This window comes from Cynoglossus semilaevis, chromosome 17, assembly GCF_000523025.1.
Source record: "Cynoglossus semilaevis isolate Cse_v1.0 chromosome 17, Cse_v1.0, whole genome shotgun sequence".
Taxonomy (NCBI): domain Eukaryota; kingdom Metazoa; phylum Chordata; class Actinopteri; order Pleuronectiformes; family Cynoglossidae; genus Cynoglossus; species Cynoglossus semilaevis.
The window spans coordinates 8,395,535-8,407,522 of record NC_024323.1 but is presented as its reverse complement, the minus strand read 5'-3'; the positions used below and the strand labels follow the sequence as shown (position 1 = coordinate 8,407,522).

Sequence of the window (11,988 nt, the reverse complement as noted above, 5' to 3'; positions counted from 1 at the left end):
GATAAAATATCATTGTTTCAGTTTATTTATTTGGTTATGAATTAATGAAATCCTCAGAGAAGTGACGAGCTAAGAGCCATTCACAACCTGTCCTTTACATATTGAATATTACCTCATATACAAAATCCCCTGAACGAGGCAAGATGTTCTTCACATTTTGTCTTCCTCCAGGAAATCAATTCTCATCTAATACTCAACACTGTCCTCAACATCATTTCTAATCACTTAATGACAACATTGCATCATTTTCTCTTTGTTTTATGATCATATAAATTGAAACTGCCTAATGATTTTTGAAAGAGTTATTACTTTCAAGTTAGGATCATCATGCCATTGACATTTTCTAATGCTTGGCCATAAACTAAACTTACGTAAACAAAATATTCTTCGTGCAAACATCTATTGTCTTTTTCCTATGGTGTTTAATATGAGGGATTTGAACAGGTAGTAGAATGTTTGTTCAAAGCGTGTGTGCGGCTCAGCAATAACACCAGCTGTTACCTGAGACGCCTGTGAAAAACAGTAGATTATCAAGGCTCAAGTTCAGGCAGGTTTGTGAAATTGGAGGGTGCCAACAGACACCGATCAGCGTGAGCTTGACCTGTGATGATAATTAGGCACAGACGCGACCAATTAAATCAGAGATTAAACAAGATGCAGGAATTATTTCAACAACACAAACACACGACCCTTTAGACTAGAGCATAAACGGTTGGATGGACAGAGGGATATATGGATGGATATGACATTTACGTAAATAAGCTTCTCCTTGGTTTGTTTGTTAGTGTGAATGTGTCAGAGTAGCACACAGTACATGGATGGAATAAAGATGGTATCTTCAATTTGTATTTATTAACACACTCAGGTCTATTAGTAAACCAAACCCTATCTTTATCTGAAGGAAACCTTGTTTTTTTTACCTTCACAGCTCATTGTTTTCTACTGACACAGATACTACTGTTAATTCAGCTCAGTGACAATAGAATCTATAGCGCGATATATTGTCTAGGACAAGACTGTTGGGTCAGAATAACATACTTCACTTAATTCATGAACCGTAGGTGTAAGCTTTAGTTTTGGCCTATATGCTGTAGTAAAAGATCTGGCCTCCATAACCTGTCACGTGTTCAGATCTGTGTCATCTATACATTTGCGTCAATATCAGTCAGTTAGTAAATACATGTTCACCTGACTGAACTGCTATAAAACACACAGTTGTTGTGGTTACCTCTCTGCAAACTAGATTTCCATTAGGCCTTAAGTGGCTGTGTCATGATTGTTCACTTCTGTTGTGCAGCTTAATCAGATTTCGTTTTGCAGAGGTCAGCGTGCGGAAGTGGAGTTCAGTTCTGATAATATGTAGGTCAGTGGGCTATGGATGACACACCATGACTTTAAATGTGGGTTGTAGACACCAATACTAATATGTGATGCTGCTGACCTCTCATTTGTAGTATATGGTAGTGATAAGCAATCCGGAGAATACCAAACTGAGCAAACTACAGCCTTTATGAATATTAACTCTCTCTGACTTATCAGTTAGTCAAACAAGGAGGAGGCAGAGGGCGGAGACTTCTGAATCACAGGATTAATTGTGACAGGCACAGACGAGAAGAAGAAATTAAAAGATACAGCAAGTGAAGAAAAAAATGAATCACCAGAGTTGTTTTCACGAATTAAAACAATGTTGATTAATAAAGACACGTACAGTGGGTTACCCTCAGCCAGTCTACTGTTGCTCAGAAAGATAGACTGTTTTAATATATTAGCTTTCCTTTTAATTCTGTTTCATTAAGCAAATTTCAACATGGCGCAGCGATGCGTGCACACAAGGAAGAGGCAACGGTGCGTTAGAATAAAATCCTATGATTAATAAATCTTTCACCAGGTCTTCATAACAGAAGACTGTCGTGACTCATTTCAGTTTATTCAAGCATATTGGTGTCATCATGCCCAGTAACACTTACATGGGTTGCCACGATGCACTCTAAATCCCTGCGACACAGCAGGTTGAATTCAGGTCCATCAAGTTATGGTTTGTTTGTTCTCCCTGTGACCTATTTTCAGTAGAATATGGGTTATTGTGGAAATCAAATGGAATTAGATGAGGATATAAAATGATGTGTAATGGATAGAACAGTAGAGCAGATGACATTAAAAATATATTTAAATAATACAATATATCCATAAATAAACTTTAAATAATTGAAATAAATTGTATTTTGCAAAATAGAGTGATACAAATCATTAAAATAACATGTATGAATATGGCAATATAGGTAAAATACATGTGAATACAAGCTTTACTTTTTACTAAAATAAACAATACCTGTGATACATTTTGGAATTGCAATTTGTTCAATTTAACAGATTATTTGTATATAAATACCAAATTTGAAAAAATAAATCCCAAATTAGAGTCAGAATCACAAACACGTTTTGAATCCCTACAACCATTATAAATAATTCTAATCTAATCATAATAATAACTGTTAATTACCCAACAAGAGAGATTGTAATAGAACTGCTACCTAAATGTCAGAAAAAACACACGAAGATATGACGTTCAGTGCTTTAACTGACCAACATGTGTTTCTATAGAGTATAACTTAAACTGTGAAACGTTTTACATATTTCAGGTTTGTGAATGGGAAAATAAGTATAATTTCTAGGAACTCCTGACACTCAAATTACGTCTCCTGTTGCAGGCGTCACTGATGATGCAATCAGTCTGCGCCGCGTAGAAGGTTTACTATGGCGGTGTCTCAGGCGAAGCTGGAGAAGGAGAGCGAGGATTGCTCTTTGTTGCCTTTAGTTCATGACATTATCAAATGGTAAGTTATTAAATGTCTGTCGGTATAGCCTTTTACTCCATTTATATCTTTGTATTTACTACAGTAATCATGTAAAAGACACTATCGAGCTAGTTGTGTTGGCTGAAGCTAAAGCTACTTGGTGTCAGTTGGATCTGCTTCAACATACACAATAACTGTCCTATTTTTTTAAGCATGGACAAGGATAGCCAAGATGTTCACCAAGAACTCACAAAGCTGAAGGCAAAGATCCAGGAGGCTCGGGAACAGATATCCAACATGCCCGGGATAGACTGCAGTCCAGTGGAGCAGCAGCAACAACTGGCTACGTTACGGGAGCAAGTGCGCACCAAGAACCAGCTGCTGCAAAAGTACAAAAGCCTGTGCATGTTTGATGTTCCAAAAGCATCGTGACACTGGAGACTGGACTACTGTGGTTGTACAAAGACTTTGTGTTTAGTTGCTTTCACAAAAAGGTAAACTGTTTCCTGAAGAACGAAGAAGCCAGCAGCAGACTTTTTCCTGAGCAGCAGCTCATGTTTTTCAGCGTGGAGATGCATTCATTGCAGCTGTTAATGTATGTTTCCTATGTTATATTTGTTTGTAATAAAGTGGTTTAACTGAGAACTGTTGGTTTGAGGCTTTCATTTGTGTATATCAAACCATCACCATCACAGTATTTAAAACATTAAGCTACAGCTGATGCTACAATCAATTAGTTTAGGATTTCGGCAGGATTTGAGTCTATTTGGTAAACATTGCCTCCATACGTAAACAAAGTTGTGGGTACTGTGTGGCATGGGATGTGTTATTGCTTTGACCATTTCTTTGTGCATATTTGTAATAGTAGCTCCCTCAATAATCTGCACATTTTACATTCAAAGTGGGTCTTAGATTAGGTTAAACAGTCCTAGTGGAATTATAAGTTTAATAGTGACTATTGTAGATTTAGATAAACTCTTCACACATTATATCCTAAACCTCATTGAAGGTGCTATAACTGTGAAAAGAGGCGATACACACTGTGCTCTCGGCATTTCTCAATAACCTGACAACAGAAAGCTAGTGGTTTAAATAAATTGTTGGAAGGAATAATAATAATGTAATGTAGATTGTTCCAAGGACACAAAAGGCAAAGAGGATAAGAGTTGATATATGAAAATACACTTTTTATTTTCTTCAAAAAGATTCACATAGACAATAAATATACATCTGGAATAAAACTTTGTTCATACTGCATTCGGCTTCATAGTTCCAAGTTTAAAAAATAAAAAGTGAAAATGTAAACATGTTTGCTCAAATGTCTGATAGGTGCAGGACATTTTTACAGGAGCATCTACAGTATTAATACATGAGGACAAGCCTATTAGCTACCAAATGTCCAGGCACAGAAATCTACAGTAGTTTTGCCTGAAGATCTCTGTTTACAGGCGTCACCGTCTCTTTAAATGTCTTTTGCACACTGCACAACCATGTCAGCATATGATGCAGCCTTTCTCTTTGGTCTGACTGCCCCCAACAGTCTTCTCCTTAATGTACATCAAGTCACTGTGCACGCTGGGTCTGCGTGCAAACGGTGCCACAATCCCGTACGCGTTCCCGTCTTTGCACCTCTTGTTTCTGAAGGACTTTTTGTGCAGAACCTCGCAGTACTGCAGGGAAACCTTGCAGTGTCGGTCGGGACTCATTTCGTTGGGCAGCTTGGCCATGGTGAAGAGACTCTGAAACATCTGGTCCACGTTGGTGTTCTTCTTCGCTGAGATTTCAAAGTAGGCGCAGTGCTCGTCTCCACTGACCAGCTGCTCGATCTCCTCCTCCTGCACCTCTCGGTAAAAGTCTCTGTCACACTTGTTGCCGCAGATGACCACCGGAACGTCCACGTTCTCCTTGGTTTTGTTTCGTAGGCATGACTTGGTCTCAAAGATCTGCCTCTTCAGCTGCTTCACCTCCTGGAAGGAGTCTCTGTTATCCAGGCTGAACACCAGGATGAAGACATCACCTTTTGAAAAAAGATAAACAAACACATTTAATATACAGATATAAGTTGTTCAAGAACAAGAATAATCAATTAGAGAGTTTATTTTTTATTTTTTTAAATAAAGCTCAACTCACCGGTAAGAATCGAGAGTCTCCTCATTGCAGGGAAAGGGTGATTTCCAGATGTGTCCAAAATGTCCAACTGGTAAACGTCTCCCCTGATGCTGTAGAATTTCCTGTGGAAGTCCTCAATAGTCGGCGTGTACTGCTCTTCGAACCTCTCGTTCAGAAACCGAGAGATGATGGCTGTCTTTCCAACTTTGGTGGAGCCCAGGATCACCATCCGGTGGCAGTTCTTGGCCGGTATGTTGAACTCGTTCTCGGACGGTGTCATTTTCTTAATCATGGCTGCAGCAGCTGTACCCGCAAGGTCGACAACAAGAAATACTTGTAAGTCCTTTTCCAAAACCTGGATGACTGAGAACCGACACAGACAGTAAGTCCTTGTATGCTTAGTGTGAGGTTTGCCCTCGTTCGTTATCTGAAGGCTGAGGAGCGCGCGCCGCAAATTTATTGAGGGACGAGGCCGCGCCTCCCCGCGCGTCATGCGTCAGGCTCCAGTTTGGGCAGCTGGTTACAGAGCCGAAATTATAACGTTTCTATGGCTGTTTCTGTGCGTCAGCGCTTTCCACCCCATCGTCCACCGAAAACCCAAACGAAACTGTTTTAATTTGATAGAAAATTACCGAATTATATTCAAATCACACGTTTTTGTCTAATCACAAACGAGACACCACTTCTCCCTTATTTGTTAGAACTTTATTTGTTTCTGCAAGTAGTGTGAGACTATGAAGTAATACACAGGAGTATATTAGATATGAAACCTAAAATCTAGAAACTTAAATATTACACTTTCCCCTGACAATCAATCTATACTTTATTTGTGATGTTTTTAATGCAGATTGAATGTTTTTTTTAACCATGGACCAATTCTACTAAAACTGCAGTAATTACTATCCTAGCCCAATAACTAAAAGTTTCCAAATATTACTGCAGAGTAATACGTGGTTGTATAAACATAACAACCACGTCTTGGTCACAATGATGGTGTGTAAAAATACAAATCGCTGTCAAAGACAGAACAACAGTTTGGTGCCAGTGGAAGTCATTCACTTCCATTTTTATTGACTCTCCTCTAATAGGAAATCAATGGAAGCCACCAAGGCTCTAAAGATAGAAAACAGCATTTGTGACTCAAACCTTGCTCATCCACTTTTCACCTTAAGTATTTATCACCTCACCCTTATCTTCTCACCTGTGCATCGGCCCAGGAGGCGCATGGGAGGTGAAAATTGCTTAGAAAGAGATTTCAGACTAAACGCTTTACACCGAAGACCTAAACTTCATTCTTTGTTTTTTATTTGTTTTGGCTTTCGTCACAGCTTCTCGACACTTCCTGCATCAATTCAGCTGCGTCGTAATTTTGAGGGATCTGATCTGTAAATGTGTCCATGGAGATATTATTAATTCTATATAATAAGCATTTCAATAATCAACAGAAAAAACATGCATCCCTATCATTTATTGACATATAACCACCCCCTCAATTCCCCTCCTTCTGTAAAACAATGTTCTGCACCATATCCATAACAGTCCGAGCATGTACCATATTTTCTGCTGAAACCTGGATCTCACCAACATGCATGACCTTTTTAAACCCTCTCTAGGGCATCCAGGATGAAATCTGATAGGTGTACTTAAGCCCGCCTGTCCAAGTACTGAACGATGGGTTTGTGTAACCAGGTTGGAATGAACCAGTGCTATACTCTTGACCATTGGCCAGTAATGAATCCAGTGTGTTCCTATAGTAGCTATAGCAAGACACGTGCTCAAAAGCCTAAGGAACAAAAGCACTCTCACAATACTGCATAGAGACCCCCCCACCCCAAAACCGTCCTCAATGTCTTTCACGTGTTTTATTCCTGTGGTTTTCAAAGTGAGCGCCACCAGGGAGTGCTAGAGGGGCCTCAGTAAATTGGAGGGTAGATAAGATTTTTTTTTTTTTATAATAATTTGTCCTGAACTGTACAACAACAACATAAGCTGCGATAATCGTCGGGTTCTCAAGTTTCCAATGGTACCTGGAGGCTTTTCGTATGACAGATGCAGCAATTGTAATAGTTATTGTAAAGAGAACAAAAGTAAGAAAATACTATTCTAAATATATTCTAAAACTATTCTAAATTCATTCTAAAGATTGATGTTTGTTAATATAGTTCGTAGCATTGTCTCTATGTTTGCAAAGGGGTTTCCTGACCAGATGCTTTGGGGGCCTTGGCCATATGTAGTGAAAAAGTAATTTTTTATTGTATGTTTAAAAGTTGTTAAAAAGTTAAGCATTAAGAATGATTTGTCAGACTACTTTAAACTGAAAAAGACAAATTATGTATTTTCTTTCCTAACATGTGACACAAAACTATGTCATTTAATGTTTTTATTTTTTTTACAGGAACAGAAACATCAACATTTACAAAACCAAGTCTCAGGAAACTCATGGACAAATCCACAAAAGACTGCCCTCCTGTGAACCAGCCCATGGTCACTCTCAGAAAACACAAACACAAGGCACAGTACAAAGTGTCTGTGTACCATCTTTGTCCGTGTCCATGTGTGCATCCACAGCCCGGGCCTTTGCCTTGAACTGTGCTTGTGTCGGAGCTCGTTGCCGGACCAGAACACACGGCACTGTCTTGGCAACGGAGCCGTGAAGAATAGTAAACAGAGAAGCTGCAGCCCACTTGGGCCATGTTTATTCACACACACATTAGCTTCATTTCCCTCTATAGCTTGTTTACCTTCATCAATTAGTGAAAAGGATACAAACTGCAGGAAAAAAAAGATTCTGTGACCCTGTTTGAGGACACGCAGCTTCATTTTTAATGTGTAAAGAAAACTGTTTGTTCTCTATTTTGGAGAAGAGATTGAACAAGAAGCAGTAAAACTACATAAAAGATGTTTTTTCTTTCCCCCAGTCTATTCACTGATGCTGCATTTTACTGTGATGAAACCAACCCTGTAAAAACATGACAAAATTGGCGTCGAGATTGCTCTGTAAAAATATTATAGTACTTCGACGCAGTTGAGTCAGACCGTCTGAAAAATCTCCGACAGGAGGAAAGAAAAGTGAAGAGTTTCATTTTTGACGATTTCACATCAGTCATGATGTTAGGAAACACAAGCCTTGACAACAAACCCAAGAGAAACTGTAGCCAAACAGCAGTGACGTATAAAACACACACAGACAGTGTTTTTGACGCGGCGTCATCAACCCCCAGTCCTTCACACATGAACTGCCACATGCGAGTAACATGCTCCACAGTCACAGCGTGATGTGCAATTAACAGTCTGGAGGTGTACGGGTGCGTAAGTGTTGTTTAATACGTCTTTGTTTCAGGTAGGAGTCGATCCACATCATGCACAACAGTAATCTTGCAGGTGCTGGTTCTTTATCACGTCAAAGAGGATTTGTAGACTGCAGTCAGACGTTAATGTGGTTTGGATGTCATGTTTGGATGTGACAAAAAACTCAAAACTCCCAAAATTACGTGTTTGTACAACAACCATCATCATGTCTTCCTTCAGCAGCTCCAGCCTCACAATACTCTTTCATGGTTTATATTTTATAATATAAATAAAAAGCTTATTTTTTCAGTACAAACAATAATGTTGTATTTTTGTTATTTTACTAACTGCCCAACTGGAAATATATGAAAACATAGTTGTGGACAAACATGTCTGATATTTAGTATTATTTTATAAAGTAAACAACAAACAAATGTCCAACAGCATCAAAAATATTTTAGTAATGGACTTGTTGTGTTTTTTAAGAAGCCTTTTATTCATACCATGTTGGTGAAATTCACATAATAATTATAAATGACAAAACAATATAAATAAAAAAATGTATAATATTGACGTTATTTTTTCTACTGCAGGACAGACCACCTGATCTAGTATGTTGTGAGCAGCAGTCCATGCACTGTTTACATGGCGTGAGACTCAGGGCCGTTGCGTGTTAGGCCAAACCATCTTGCAACTGTAACTGTTGAATGAAGCATGAGCTGCTGCTTTCCAATACAAAGGCCTCAGGCTGCACAGCTAATCAGAGCCCTGCCCTGTGTCCAGGCTTGGTTTGCTGACCACCTGTATATCGTGCTCAACACGCGATCTGTCATCTCTTTTATTATATGCCACAAACAAACTGCTGTCTGGGCCCCCTATGTGACGTCAAACACCAGATTGTAAATAAGAGACAGACAGCATCGCTGGAAATGATACAAGTTGAAGATCTGATCTGACACTTTACATTTTTCTTCCTTTTTTTTAGTTGGCACGAGGGACGACAGACGACCCAGAAGCTTTTTTATTTTTTCCAAGTTTGATCCATCAAGGTAATTACAGCCTTTTTAGAGATGATGGCTGCAAGATCTTAATGCAGGGAGTACATGGTGTTAGAACAGTGTATTTTCAGATTTCCAGACTGCCTCTGTTATCAGAGGCCATTAAACATTTGTTTTGAACCTCACATACTCTCACCCCATGATGGTTCAGTAAGTTCTCCTTGACTGGCCTATCTGACCTTAGTTCTTTAGGACACATGGTTATTTTCTGAATACGATGAATTACAACGAACAGATAAAAGAAACAAACCTGTCTGTCTGAACGTGTGGCCCTGAACTCACCTCCAAACATCTACAGGTGAACAGAGAATATTCACATTTCTGAGAGTAAGAGAAGCTGGACACGATCCTATGAGATAACACTGTATTACTGTAAGTATTTTTATTATTATTTGTTAAATATCACAGAACAGTAAAGTTTTAACATTCCCTACAATGTATCAGGACAGAGGAACACCCCTCAGCCATTACATTTTGACAAATAAAACAAACCTTTACCTCCTCACCTATAGATACTGACCACTGCTGAATAGGAACGCCCCCCGAAACTGCTGTAGTTTTAGAGCAGAGATTCCCACTCACTGTGCCGTGAATGATCATTACTGTGCCGTGGAAAATTATCCAATTTCACTTCACTTTTGCTTAAAAAAGATAATCAGAGCTGTTGAAAATGAACTTTGTGTCTTTCTTCAATTCGTGCCAATATATCAGCGTTGTCTTCAACTAAACAGGCTGAGATTTTAGTCAATTATGAGGTCATAATGAGGTGCCCTTGACACCAACAGACCAACCATTCACCTGTATGGTCAATACACATGCTGTTAGGTACCAATACTGCAGGAACTGGGTTTTTGCATCCAACGTTTAAAAATCTTGCTCAACTATTGGATATTTTTATTGACATTGTGCATATAACCATATATATATATATATATATAGATCAACAGTGTAATTAAAACAGGTGTACATCAACCTGCTGTCATTTCTGCTGCAGCAACACACAGAAGAAAAAGCTTTTCCATCATATTTGGGGAAGTTGATTTTTGACTAAAGTTGATTAATTCACAACTGGCCTGTGATTATTTAGATGAAAAATGCCAATTGTTTGACAGCCCTGACAAATACTCTATCTTTACAAGGCAAAAGATGCGCCAGAGACACTTTCAGACCATTAGCCCTAAGTGCTCTACTTCTTCCGCGAAACATTTTTCAGCGCAATCATAAAAGCTTGACCCAAGACGTCAGAGGACCGGCGCCTTTACGTAACTCTAACAGCTTCACCGCCTCACACAGAGAGCAAAAAGGGCAGAGAGGGAAGCTTGAAAGAAAGAAAAGGAAGCTGGTCTCTCTGTCTCTCTCTGTCTCCGTCTCTCTCTCTTTCTGGTGGACACACCGACACTTTAATACAAATATATTTATAACGTCAGGTCAACTAATGTCCTGGCTGTTATGTCAGCCTTTGAAGTCCACCCCACACATGTTACATAAGCAGCCCAGCTGTTACCTGATGCCAGTGAAGGCAACACCTGTGATACTTGCCCTGTGATACAGGTTATGTGACTCAATTCTTCACAAGCTGGAGGTTTGTTCATATAGAAAAAAAATATATAAGAAAAATTCTATGTCCCAACAGTTTAACGCTGTGCTCAGATGCTGATGCAGTTGCAGTGACATCTGACTCCCAGAATGCCCTGCATCTAACGCTGAATAGATCAGCAGTAGGTGTTCGTGAAGGCATGACACCATTCATTCCAAAAAAATGACATGGTGTCATCATTGATCCCACAAAACGTCTGCTCGTTGAACTGTAGACCAAAAAACATGTTCTGATAAAAAAAAGTTGAGCGTAGTTTTCATCAATAAATACAATGTTTGTATCACAGTCGAAAAGGATGTAAAGGAGGAAAGATTGTGTTTGGTTTGGGGCATCTCTGTGAATCTGTCTCCTAAGATAATCACAGAAAATCAATCCACAACGTTTTCAGCTTTACAGTTGAGTTTTCTTATTGTAAAAGAAGATTTTAATTTGTGTACAGACCAATACTGAGTACTGTGACAGATGCAGTACCTCAGGGTTGGAAGGCAGTGTTATAAACAGCAGGTGGCATGGGAAGTAATGTGCAGTACAGAGTATAACCAAAAATTAAACTAGTACTGCACCAGTACAGATACTGTCATCAATACCAGTACCAGTGCTGGGGCATCCGTCCTGGATGGTACGCATTTGTCTTTGACAAATACTGTAAAAAGTATAAACGCACTGCAAAATACTGATCGTAGCACTTTTTTGGGAAATGCCACAGAAAATTCAACATCAGGGTTTGATAACAGAGGAGAGGCACATCGACCGTTTCCTGTGTTTTTGTTTACTGTGACCCTGTAAGTGGTGTAACCAACAGTCGCTCTTCAAAACAGTGTGACGTCTCTGCCCACTGCTGAGAAGGTGATTGATCAGGAGAGAGCGGGGACATTTCTACTGTCCAGCTAATAAGGTGTTCACGCACGTTCTGTTGATATCATTATCTTGACATTATGCACAGACGCTCACATTAGACATTAGACTGCTGTGGTTAACCTCAGTTAGACACAGCATACACCACAATAAACGGATATTACCCCTTGATTGTGCGAATGTTTCATCAACACCACCGTTTGAGTTGACTGACCTCTGACTAAGAGTCAGGGTTTGCCTTTAACATTCAGCTGCTCCACTGCTAATGAGTCCACATGAGAACCCC

At 39.3% G+C, this 11,988-nt stretch overlaps 2 protein-coding genes across 2 annotated transcripts; one reads left to right on the top strand and one right to left on the bottom strand.

The window, feature by feature from the left end:
* The first annotated feature begins 2,708 nt into the window (after window positions 1–2,708).
* med9 (mediator complex subunit 9) lies at window positions 2,709–3,440 on the top strand. The gene is made up of 2 exons (XM_025064521.1): window positions 2,709–2,834; window positions 3,008–3,440. The coding sequence occupies exons 1-2, from the start codon at window positions 2,755–2,757 to the stop codon at window positions 3,225–3,227; spliced, it is 300 nt and encodes a 99-aa protein (XP_024920289.1). The 5' UTR covers window positions 2,709–2,754; the 3' UTR covers window positions 3,228–3,440.
* Window positions 3,441–3,834: 394 nt separating this feature from the next.
* On the bottom strand, window positions 3,835–8,507 carry LOC103393006 (dexamethasone-induced Ras-related protein 1-like). Its single transcript, XM_008329802.3, has 2 exons — window positions 4,926–8,507; window positions 3,835–4,812 (listed from the first exon to the last, which is right to left on the bottom strand). Exons 1-2 carry the CDS (start codon window positions 5,395–5,397, stop codon window positions 4,289–4,291), a joined length of 996 nt encoding a protein of 331 aa, XP_008328024.2. The 5' UTR covers window positions 5,398–8,507; the 3' UTR covers window positions 3,835–4,288.
* Between the last annotated feature and the right edge of the window lie 3,481 nt (window positions 8,508–11,988).